The sequence below is a fragment of the Macaca fascicularis genome, chromosome 12 (genome assembly GCF_037993035.2).
Source record: "Macaca fascicularis isolate 582-1 chromosome 12, T2T-MFA8v1.1".
Lineage (NCBI taxonomy): Eukaryota > Metazoa > Chordata > Mammalia > Primates > Cercopithecidae > Macaca > Macaca fascicularis.
In genome coordinates, this window is record NC_088386.1 from 36,287,178 (window position 1) to 36,300,332 (window position 13,155).

The window sequence follows — 13,155 nt, forward strand, 5'->3', positions numbered from 1 at the left end:
TTGTTAGTTCACACAGCATTCCTTCAATCTCTCATTATCTCTTCAGGTCTTTACTCAGAAGTCACTGTCTTGGCAAACTCTTGGCTACTCAGACTCAAATTTCACCCCATACACTTCCTTATCTATTTTCCCTGATCTGCTGTTTTTTTTCCCTTAACATTCAACTATCATACTATATGTTTTACAGATTTATCTGCTTTATGGTCTGTCTTCCATGTTACTATGCAAGCTGGGATTCTTGCCACCATGTATATCAGCAGTTGGCACATAGTGGGCACTGATAAATGCTTGCTGAAAGAATGAAAGAATGAATGGCAATTGATATTTATTGCTGTTAGGGGTGAAAGTTCTACAACAAGTAGTTACATTGCCTTCTCAGGAGTTTAACTCAAGTAAGAGTCAGACTTGACATTAGTATGTTCTTAATCTGTATTTACCTCAGGCAGAATACAAGCTCTGTTCAAACACCACCAGAAAATCTTCGTAGAAAATCCCGTATCCTGTCCACTACAAGAGAGGCCTATTCTCCTCTGTATATTATACCAGCTCTACCAGGTGACTTTTTTTTTTTTTCCTACTGAAGTCCCCTCTAGTGGTAGAGTTGGGTGTTAGCAGTCTTAACTCCATCCTTTTCTCTCAGCAACTCAATGTCACCAATGTAAATGATGACCAAACCAGAGGTGACACCTGATGCCCTCTGTGCTGAAGCAACAACAGAAGGTTATTGTAGGGATTTTTGTTGTTACTTTTTTGTAGAATGCTTGGCTTTTATAGTGTTAGCCTTCATAGCCTTCATAGCTAGCCTAAAGAGTATGTTAGTCTGCATGGTATTTTTCTAAAATATTTTTTAAAAAAGATTACTTGCTAATAATTAAAAATTATGAGATTTCAAATAAACATCTGTATTTCTTCCTTCTCCTCAAAAATAAAAGATATGGTGCAAATGGTTAATATTTCTTATGACAAAAATAAGTGGAGCTGTGAGGTGTTCTACCATAAGTGGGACATTCATTGTTCCCACTCCATCATAAATCCTGCCACTCCCAAGCTAGTTGAGATATTGCAGGCCTAGACTCAGATTCTACTTAATATTTATGTTGGAGCTATTTGGTTTTATCACCCCTGACATACTTTATTCATTCATAACCTGCCTAACTCTATTAAATTTGGAAGTTCTAAGTCTATTCGTAAATAAATGACTAGGTAAAAATATGAATTAGTATCTATAGCAGTGCAAAAAGTGACTACAAAACTTAGCACCATAATACATTCATTGTCTCACATGGTTTCTGTGGGTCTAGAATCTGGGAGCAGCCACGTGGGAGGTTCTGGTTTGGAGTCTCCCTTGAGGTTACTTTACAGCTGTTGGCTTGTGCTAAAATCTTGACTGAGGCTAGAGGTTCAGCTTTCAAGATGACTAGTTTACATGGCTGCTGGCTGGAGATCTGCATTTCTTCCAACATGTACTTCTCCATTGGACTGTTTGAGTGTCCTCATAACACGTCAGCTGGCTTTGCCCAAGGACAGTGATCCAAGAGAGGGCAAAGAAGCTCATGTTTTTATGACTTTGTCCCCAAAGCCACATATCATCACTTCTGCCTTATACTCTCCACTAAAAATGAGACACTACCCACGCTTAAAGGAACGAAAGCTAAGCTCTACTTATTAAAAGGAGAAATAGTAAAGTGTTTATGAAACATATCTTGGTTTAGAGGTCTTGACTGACTCATCAAATAATTGCTTTATTTTGATCTGGGTACTATTCTAAGTAAAACTAAGAGCCTCAAGTGGTTCCAATTTATAATCCTTGAGGTTTAAAAACTTGCGCAAAGTATTCAAAGAGATTTTTTTAAATTCAGCTTTAGGATAAACTACTCGTAAATTTTAGTGAAAGACAAACTTTCAGTTACTTATCATTCAGCACCTATGTAGCCTCTTTGGGGAACCGTCATACACTTGTATATACTAATCACTTCATAGCACAATGACTTGTTTTCTGGATGTGTAATTTCAGGATCACTGTAGACAAATTTCTTTTTAAACATGTGTAACTGCAGTCTTCAGTAATCCCCTGGATATTGGTGAGGTTCCCGTGTTTTACTTTTTCATTGCCTTTATTATATGACTGTAGTATTCAGCCTGAGCAGCAAGCAGGTCATTACATTTTTCTTTTCTTCTTCTCAAAGAGAAAGGGTGGAGGTTTTGAAAGAAGGAGAAGCCTGAGGAGAAGAGAAAGTTTAAAACCAAGCCAGAAAATGTTATAGAGATTCCTCCCCTGATTCTCTTTGGTTATGGACTTTAAATTTTAAAATCTCAGACTGCTAAGTGTATTTCGATATGTCCAGTTAACATATTGCCAGTAGAGGCATTAGGAAGTTTTTTGTTTTGAAGCTGAGTCTCACATTGTCACACAGGCTGGAGTGCAATGGTGCGATCTCGGCTCACTGCAACCTCCACCTCCCGGGTTCAAGCGATTCTCCTGCCTCAGTCTCCCGAGTAGCTGGTATTACAGGCACCCGCCACCACACCTAGTTAATTTTTTTGTATTTTGAGTAGAGATGGGGTTTCACTATGTTGACCAGGCTGGTCTCGAACTCCTGACCTCATGATCTGCCTGCCCCAGGCTCCCAAAATGCTGGGATTACAGGCATGAGCCACTGTGCCTGGCCAAGAGGTTTTGTTTGTTTGTTTGTTTGTTTGTTTTAAATATTTATTCTTTATGTTTCAGGGCTACTCAAATTATGGTGGCAAAAAGGGGTATACTTACACAGCAACTTACTTGTTAAGAGAATTTTAATTTCTGAATGTGGGGTTTCTCTGCAAAGCTGATGTCATATCAGATTCACAGGGTTGACACAATATGGGCATTATGATCTTACTCAAACTTTCTCCTTCTTTCATTTATCAGTTGACAAACCTAACAGACGTTATTTTTAGCTAAGATAGATACCTGTTCCATTTTTTGATACTATATTTACAGCATTGAGCTTTGTAAGTTTAGTTTTCATTTCCTACTCAGAACATGGTCAGCAGAAATATTAGCAGAAATAAACCTTTAGAAAGCCTTAAGTATTCCTACGAGGCAACAATTTTATTGAACTTTTTTCCCTTAAAAGTCACTGACTTTCCTTGAAATGTTATGCGAGATTTTTAACACCTTTCCTCTAATTTATTGAGTGCATTGCTTATGCTATTTGCTAGTTTGGGTTTCATAAAGTACACTGGAAATAAGTTTTTGAAAACATAACGTGGGTGATGATTTAGAGACTGTTGCAGATTACTCAATTACTTTCGGAATTTAAACTCTGCTTATTTTTATTTAAAATATGTACAAAGACTCATAAGATAAAATATTAGTGCTCATTTTCCAATACTGAGTAATATATTGCTTTTTAAAAAAGTCATCTTATAGACACTATAAAACAATTGTCAATAAATTCCTACTGTAAAATAACCTATTTATCAAGTACAACCCTTTTGTTTTATATATAACTTCTGGATATATACAAAGAAAAGAATGTCAATATAATGCTATATAAATAGCACAGAAATTGCCCAAAGACTCAAAAGAAAATTGGAGACTTAAGTACAAGATAGTTTCTCTTTTACACATTTAAATTCCTCATCTGAAGAAAAACTATTAAAAAAAAACTGATTCTAAGAAATAATTTAGAAACAAAAAAAAGTAAGAGGTATAGCAGAAGGACAGTAGTTTAAGAATAAGCTTAAGCAAATGAAAACCACTAAACATCTGATGAAGTATTCTATCACATATCTGGAAATTCCCAACTAGGGAAACACAGAGAGTGCTTTAAGGACCAAATTCACAGGCATCAGATGACAACTTTGACATTTCCATAGAATTCTACTTTTCAAAAAGTACATTCATTTAGAACTTCAGGTGATTCTCACAACTTTGTGATATAGGCAGATAGTTTCATGTCTATTTTCCCTATAATAAAAATTGAAATAGAGATCATCTTAATACTTAAGTTTTTTTTAAAACAATCTCCTTTTTTCCTTCCTTCACGAGAGAGGAAGACTCATTCTTAAATAATAATTTGCAATATTTAAACCTTATTCACCTTCATCGAGATATTTTAATTTAATTGAAAATCAAAGATAAAAACAAATTTTTATCTAGAAAATGGATTCCCAAATCTGTCTCAATTAACCACTGTTTATTAACATATACTGATGAACATTAGCAAAAAAAAAGTATAATAAAACAAAAGCAACAAAAATACTCTCACAAACCTGAGAAACTAAATGTTCTCAAATGGCTAAAAGATTTAGAATATAGAATTAAAAGGCATAATTTTTTACCTATATAAATAAATATAAAAATATATTCAAACGAGATTTTCATAAATTGTATAAGTTTTTAAGTTATTCTGACTATATCACAATATTCAAAATTATACATATTAAATAATTGTCTGATTATCATCCTGTAACCAAATGCAATTACTGAAATTCTATGTAGATTATCCAGTTCTCACACCCTTCACCTACTGCGAACTTCAGCTTAGAGTCAGCCATTCACTAAATCAAAACTCAGCCATCCTCACCAAAGAGTTCTTCTTTATGCTATCCACTCAACATCTTTTGAAAAATTCAAACTATCTTCTTAAACTGAAACTTACATTTCAAAAATGAGCTTCTAATATCAATATAGTAGAGGTTAATTATTTGCTCCATGGCAGCCACACCTCCCTTTTAGTTTCCTAATCATTTTACTTACCTGGCACCTTTTTTTCCCCAGAAGATCGAATTCAAAGGAATGGAAATAAGACTCAAATAAGTAAAATTTTTACTCACTCTGAAACACTGAAAAGAATTATTCGATGGGAAATTATTTCAATCATTGGTCAAATGGACCCTGTTGTCTTGTCTTTTGAATTCTATCTATGGATCAAGCTGTTCTTTATTAAATGGAGATAAGCCAGGTTTGACTTTATCGTGACAAATGCACAAGGCCCTTACACTTTAGAGGACTATAGTAGAACACAGAAAATAATAATTATAAAATAATATAAGTCATAGTACACCAAGAATCAGTGACAGTAAAGTTAGTATTGCTAATGCTAAGTTTCTGATCTGGATAATCTTATAAGTCTGTTTGCTAAAGAGGAAAAGAAGGAAGAGAAGAAAACCTCACAGAAGTGTGCAATTTGAATGTAGTTCTGGTGTTAGCAGTGACTTTCCTAAGATTGTAACAAGTCATAATAAATCAGCCCTCATTCAATACAAAGCAACCAAGCTATAGAATCATTTCACTTACCCATGATGGTTAGGGCTGTAGCTTTTGTTAATTCTTCTTTCATTGACTCGATTACTTCTAAATTACCACCACCCAGGTTGCATCTATTGATGGTTCCATTCCCCGAACTGATCCAATAAAGCTTGTTTTCCACATAGTCTATCGATAGACCTGTAATTAAATTTTACAACTTAAACATAATGATAGCCACTTAAATTATAATATTCACCTAGCACCACTGGATTTGAGGGCAAAGAATAAGTTGAAAGCTCAGATTTTTATCTTTACAAATAAGATCTGGCTAATAGGAAAATACACATATGTTGTTTTCGTTTTTTTTGTTGTTGTTGTTTATTTTTTAGAGACAGGGTCTCACCCCATCATTTAGACTGGAGTGTAGTGATGCAATCATAACTCACTGCAGCCTCAGACTCCTTGGATCAAGCAATCCTCCCGTCTCAGCCTCCTGCATAGATAGGACTACAAATGCGCACCACTAGGCCCAGCTAATTTTTTTCATTTTTTTTTTTTAAATAACGGGGGCTCACTATTTTGCTCAGGCTGGTCTTGAACAACTGGGCTCAAGGAATCCTGTCACCTTGGTCTCCCAAAGTGCTGGGATTACAGGCATGAGCCATGGCACCCAGCCAACATAAACAGTTTTAACTGACAGAGAAACATTATACTTTTATAGGCACTTAACAGTTATCTCTATGGATTACTGACCTAATCTTGTTCCTCTGAAAGAAATTACAGTTCAATTTTACAGATACAAAAAATAGTACCTAGAGTAGATAAGAAATCTGTGTTCATAGCTAGTTAGTGGACATTCCAGATGTTTTTAGAAAGTTTCTGTTTCCAAATTGAGTGCCTGCCCTCTTCATTATGCCACTTTGCCTCAGAAAGTTTTAATGTGTAATGACTCATTCGGGATACTAATTTAACTGATGAAATTTATAATTACTCATCTATTTTCCATAAAATTTACTTAGGCAGTTACAGATTTAAATTGGTGATTTCATCCCTCTTTAAGTAAATCCAAAAATGGAAGATTTTCAGCAAATAGTAATTTTACCAAAGCACAGAATTTAAAAATGCGCTCATTTGGAGGCTGATATGGGGGAGATAAATCTTTCGGCAAGTGAGTGAATCAAGTCAATGGCTTAAGACGCTAATCTCGACATGGCACAGTGTGTCACTGGAGGTAAGGCTGGACTTTATTGTATTTTATGGGCAACTTCACATATTATAGTGGTGGCCATCATTTTCAGAGGTCTCAGGGTAGGTACTTTTTGTTTGCTAAAGGTCCTTGGCACACATCTACTTAACTACTGTCATGCTCAGCAGCATCAGTATCCACATTTTAACAATAACTCTGTGGAACCATGTTGGCCTTCTGTGATCCATAATTACTCATGGAAAAGTGCATGTGGGCATATACTCAGGCAGACAATGCAACCAACTGTTCCTGGGATCTCTCTCAGAGAATAAAGTGGACAAATCACAGATCATTCCTTCCCTTAAAAAACAATGAAAGGAGAGAAGGGCAGATGATTGAAAAGACACACAGATTCAAGTGCATTGAGAGAAGGTGAAATATAGCCTAATAATTCTCAATTACAGGGATTCCCAGGACAAAGAATGTGAATAATTATAGGCATTTAACAGTTATCTCTATGGATTAGATCCTCTTTCCTCCCCTCCCCACTCCGAGAGTTGGGGTCTCACTCTGTTGCCCAGGCTAGAATGCAGTGGCACAATCATAGCTCACTGCAGTTTTGAAATCCTGGGCTCAAGTGATCCTACCACATCAATCTCCTGAGCCGCTGGAATTACAGGTGTGAGTCACCTTGCCTAGTTCTTTTACTTTTTCTTTTAATACGTGTATGATTCTATTTTTGGAAAGACCAAGGTAAAGCTAGTTTATGCTCAGAGTCAGGATGTGTGGAATGTGAGGTAATGATTGGCCACAGGGCTACTGTGTTTCTAATTAAATACTGTTTCTTGATCTGGGCGCTGGTTATATAGGCAAATTCATTTAATCAACATTCATCAAGCCATATATTTAGGATGGTTTACTTTTCCATATGTATGTGATTCTACCATATACAGTTTATATTTAAAATGTGGGAGGAAGCTAGGGAGTATAGGAAGTGTAAACAAAATAAATAAAACCTCCTAAATCAATTCAATACACAATGCCAAGGAATTTAAAGAAGTGGGGGCTTCACAGAGGAAAGAATTTTGTCTCTCTCTTTTTTTTTCGGATCTGAGTTCACCCAGAGTCTATTATTCAATGTCTTTGCTTCTGGACTGTGACTAGAGGAAGCAGACTTTGTCATAGTCAGCTTATTATATTTGCTGTCTAGCATGATGACTAGAATAGAGAAGAAAAATAATAAACATCAAATAAATGGACAGACTATTTAGTTAATTCCATTATGAAACTATAGCTTGTTTTCAAAGAGTTCTGCCTAGGAAAGTTTAGTTATCTTCCCAACTGAATATTTTTTTATTTTTCAGATGGAGTCTTGCTCTGTCGCCAGGCTAGAGTGTAGTGGCACGATCTCGGCTCACTGCGACCTCTGCTTCCTGTGTTCAAGTGATTCTCCTGCCTCAGCCTCCCAAGTAGCTGGGACTATAGGCATGCGCCACCATGCCCAGCTAATTTTTGTATTTTTAGTAGAGATGGGGTTTCACCATGTTGGCCAGGATGGTCTCGATTTCTTGACCTCCTGATCTGCCCACCTTGGACTCCCAAAGTGCTGGGATTACAGGTGTAAGCCACCGCACCTGGCCCCAACTGAATTTTTTAATGTACTACTTATACCCAGATACTATAACAAGTACAGAGGAAGAGCAATGATTCAACAGCTCTACTTAGTATAGCTTAAATATTTAAATTAATTTTAACATTGAATAGCATCAAATTAATAGTTTTAAGGTTCACAAAAACGATATTCAAAGTTTCTCTATTAATCTCTCTCTATATATATATGCACGGATGCATATCACATAAGTCCTTCCATGTATCTTCTTTCCTGTTACATATATTAGCTTAACCCTTAAATGTTCTTCGGTGCATGTATTCTCAGGTTCATAAAACAGAATTGCAATGCTTTACATTATTATTATTAATTTTAAAAACTAGTGACATATGCTTTATATTCATAGTATAGATATATATAGAAGTATAATACATATCTCTGAAGTTTATTAATGCAAATGTTTTTGCATCATAAGATTTTTCATTTTGTTATTATCATTCACTTAAGTCCTAACAACACTAAATGATTAATTGGTATAAATGGTGTTGGAGTAATTTCTGAATCAGTTCTCTGTTCTGCTAATATTTTAAAAAATGAATCATTAGGCAGTGAACAAAATTGTTTAATGCAATTAAAACTACTCAGTGATGTTAGAATGCCAAATCAATACCCATGAGAAAACAGGTCAAACGTGAGCATATTTATAAAACTGTCCTGGAACCTATGCAAAGAAATATAATTATGTCTGTACTAAAGGATCCTCAGAATGGGTGACTGAAATTTGAAAATCTTCAAAAGGGCCATAGAATCTGTCTAAAGAACATATCAGTTGTAACACAGTTTTGTTTTTACAAGACATATTTAACTAATTTTTGAAGCATCTGAATCTGGCTATCAAACGAGGAAATCTAGATAGAATAACATAATAAGTATATATTTAAAAAGTCACCATTAAAATCGAGAAAAAACTTTAGGAAATGAAAAAATTATCTTTTTTACCTATCTTTTCTATTTTTATGAAAATACAGTTAACCCTTATGCTTTAATTCTAACATTTCTTATTATCAGTCCCAAATTTTCCTTTATATATTATTTTATTTGAACATTTTAATTTAAATAGACCAGCTTAATTTTTATGGAGACAATGAAAATTGCAAAAATTATGTAATTTCTCTCATAATAGAAATATTCTACATATTAATATAAGAAACAACTAAATATTTTTAAATAATGTAATTTACCTACATACAGTATTTCATATATTATTGAAAAAAATATGTTTATTAAGTTTTAAGTGTTGTTGCAATTAAGACTAGGCAGTTCATTTTGTGTGTCTCATTTATTTTCTAAGCAGCTCAAAATTAAATAAATATGCAATATGGAGTTAAAATAAAAATGGAAGGGTATAAAAAAGGAATTTTAAAAATTAAGAATTAAGGCTTTCAATAGATAATTTTTAATACATTTCCATCACTTAGCAAATTTAACTCAAAATTCTTATCCCTAGCTGGGAATTATACTTATCTGGAAAGTCATTTTAAAATATTGATCCTACAGCCCCAGTCCACAAAATTTCAGTTTAATTGGTTTGGGCTGGTCCTGGGCCTCAGTATTTTTAAAATATTTCTCCAGGTAATTTTGTGACACACAATTTTTAAAAACATATTCTAAACACTGCATATTTTTATAAGCTTTCAAATGTAATATTTTAGTAAATTCAACTGGGCCATTTAAATTTTTCTGGAAAGAGTATTACAATGGTGAAACCTTTGGAGACAGGGAAATGGTAGAGATGTAGATATGGGAAATAGACACACCATGAATATTAAAATGTAGAGGATTAACTTCTAGGCCTCTACACAGCTATAAAAATATAATCAAAATCTTCTAAATATTCTTTTTCTGGCACTAACTTCAGACAGTAGAAAACAACTCCTACTTCTGGGACTGTGCAAGTTTTAGAAACTGGTCATTGAAAACACAAAATATAGAGAAACACCAATAAGTTACATCCACATGCTATACCTGTAGAAGAATCATAATATTTGAAATATCCGAAAATGAACATTTTTTCAGACTTCATCAGAAATGGCATGACAATTCCGATTCCTGGGGCAGAACTGTTTTGGAAACATTAAAACTTTAGCTCTGATGGAGGCTAGTTATTACATGGGGAAGTATTCACTATTAGGCTATCTCAAGAAATGCTTTATCCATCCTGAGAATATTTGGATTTTGCTGGGTAAAGAATGGGTGTGCTGGCTGGGCTCTGTGGCTCATGCCTGTAATCCCAGCACTTTGAGAGGCCAAGACGGGTGTATTACTTTCAGTTGAGAGTTCGAGAACAGCCTGGCCAAGATGGCAAAACTCCAACTCTACTAAAAACACAAAAAAATTATCCAGGTGTGGTGGCACACGCCTGTAGTTCTAGCTACTCGGGAGGCTGAGGTAGGAGAATTGCTTGAACCCAGGAGGTGGAGGTTGCAGTGAGCTGAAATCATGCCGCTGCACTCCAGCCTGGGCAACAGAGTGAGACTTTGTCTCAAAAAAAAAGGAAAAAAAAAAGAATGTGCTGAGGAAACCCAAGCACTTTGTCTGTTCCATCCCTGGCTTCTCTGTGAAGTGAAGACAAATCAAGGTGCTAGGCTTCAGTTACCTTGTCTAAGTATTTCTGGCAGCCTTGCCCTGGCTACTGCACCATTGTGAGGTGGTAATGATAAGAATAATGCCTCATACAATTGTGTCTGACACATGGAAAGCATGAAGTAAATGTTAGCTATATTTATGAGTGGTATAAATGTTTATACTGCCCTTTCAAACTAAGGTTCTATTCTAAAGCCTGCAACCATCTCTCTGGTAATCCCATAACTGATAATTTGGAGATAATCTAATTATTTAAAATGTTGAGATTGTGTACTTCATTCGTAATCACAATATTCTCTCAATTATAAAACAAGCACATCAAAATTAGAAACTTTTGCTCCGTGAAAAGTAATAAAAGACATGATTTAGTCTGGGAGTAAATATTTGCAATCCATGCATCAAACAAAAGGTAAGTATCAACAAAAGAACTTTCAAAACCCAATAGTTAAAAAAATTGCAATTCAAAATGGGCAAAAGACATGGAGCGTGATGACTAGAACAGAGAAGAAAATTACACAGAACAGAGAACAGAGAACACAGAAGAAATATTTTGCAGAATAATATATACAAATGGCAAATAAACACATAGAAAGATATTCAATATCATAGGAAAATGCAAATTAAAATGAAAACTATTATAGACAACCTGAAGTCTAGAAGAAATAAAAGTGTTTTTAAATGACAATACACGATATATCTATCAGAATAGCTAAAATAAAAAGCAGTGAGAACACTAAATGCTGACAAGGATACAGAGAACTGGATCACTGACACACACTGTTAGTGTGAATATAAAATGGTAAAGCCACTCTAGGAAACAATTTGACAGTTTCTTATAAAACTGAGAACACTGATGCAATATGACCCAGTATTGCATTCCTGGGAATTTATCTCAGAGAAATAAAAACTAATGTTCACACAAAAATGTGTATATAAACCTTTAAACTATTAATCTTTTTTTTTTTTTTCAAGACAGAGTCTCACTCTGTCGCCCAGGCTGAAGTGCAGTGGCATGATCTCGGCTCACTGCGACCTCTGCCTCCCGGTCTCAAGCAATTCTCTTGCTTCAGCCTCCCATATCGCCCTGCTAATTTTTTGTATCAAATATTTTTTATAGAGACAGGTTTTGCCACGTTGCTCAGGCTGGTCTTCAACTTCTGGTCTGAAGTGATTCTGCCCAGCTCAGCCTCCCAAAGTGCTGGAATTACAGGCATCAGCCACCATGCCTGGCCTACATCAAATTTTTTAAAAAAATTATTCAGTAAAAGCACATTATTTTAAAAGAACATTATTCAATAATTAGTCGAGTATACTACCCTTATCTTACCCCGATCTAAATCCTTCCTGGAAATTACCCTTCTCATTTCACCCTGTCAGTTACAGAGCTAAAATGATCCCTTACTACTTATCCTATTCAAGGTAAGATTTCAACATTTCCTCCATCCTTCCTAACATAACTCATTTTACCTCGAACAGTTTATCCATATTCCGAGCCCTTATGAGTAGCAAAATTTATGTGCCTTTGTGAAAATAACACACACAGAAATAGAGGAAAAACCAGAATCAACGAAATTATTTTTAAGTGTTTTCTTTTAAAAGCATTTTAAAAGCTTTAATACCTATAGTTTTATAACTTTCCAAAACTATATTTTATAGCTTGATAAGTAAAATAGAACAAAATATTTTTAAAGCACTGGATTGTGTCACTCAAATATTTTTAAACTAGTTCCTGACAACATAATGCTAAATATTTCCTTATGTTAGATTTGCTACGCATATAGAAAAATTCACAGTTTTTTACACATATCATCCTCTTTTATGCCTTTTATGCCTGCTTTTCCTTTCTGCTAAGAATAAGGAAAGTCCCTCCTCTTTCTGTCGTTTAAAAAAAAAAAGTTACTTTTTTCAAGATCCTGTAGAAATTTCAAAATATCATCAATTTGGTTACAATTTTTTTTTCTAAATTTCTTCCCCACAAAATATTAGTTATTTTCAGTATCTACTTATCTAATCTGTATGATGAACATAGTACTCATGACAAATATTGAGTGTTTTTGTTTTGTTTAACTCAACTAAAAATCTCATTCAAATGGCTTTTAATTATCTGTGATTTTTTTTCTTTACTGAACTATGTCCTCCTTGAGGATGGTCCCAGGTTTTATTTTTAGGGTCTAGTACCTAGTGTACACTTCACAATATTTTTAAAAAAATTACCTCCCAGTTGGGCACGGTGACTCACGCCTGTAATCCCAGCACTTTGGGAGGCCGAGGCGGGCGGATCACAAGGTCACGAGATCGAGACCATCCTGGCTAACACGGTGAAACCCCGTCTCTACTAAATATACAAAAAATTAGCTGGGCGAGGTGGCGGGCGCCTGTAGTCCCAGCTACTCGGGAGGCTGAGGCAGGAGAATGGCGTGAACCTGTGAGGTGGAGCTTGCAGTGAGCCCAGATCGCGCCACTGCACTTCAGCCTGGGAGA

The 13,155-nt window shown here is 35.1% G+C and overlaps 1 protein-coding gene across 3 annotated transcripts in view; it reads right to left on the bottom strand.

The window, feature by feature from the left end:
- The window catches only part of LRP1B (LDL receptor related protein 1B), a 1,954,889-nt gene that overhangs the window by 597,207 nt on the left and 1,344,527 nt on the right, over positions 1–13,155 (bottom strand). For all 3 annotated transcript variants that reach the window (XR_012421093.1, XM_005573071.4, XM_015433154.3), the window contains exon 32: positions 5,285–5,434. Coding sequence is in view for 2 of the 3 variants with exons in the window: in XM_005573071.4 (XP_005573128.4) it covers positions 5,285–5,434 (150 nt within the window). In the remaining variant the exon portion in view is untranslated. The remainder of the gene's footprint in view (positions 1–5,284; positions 5,435–13,155) is intronic.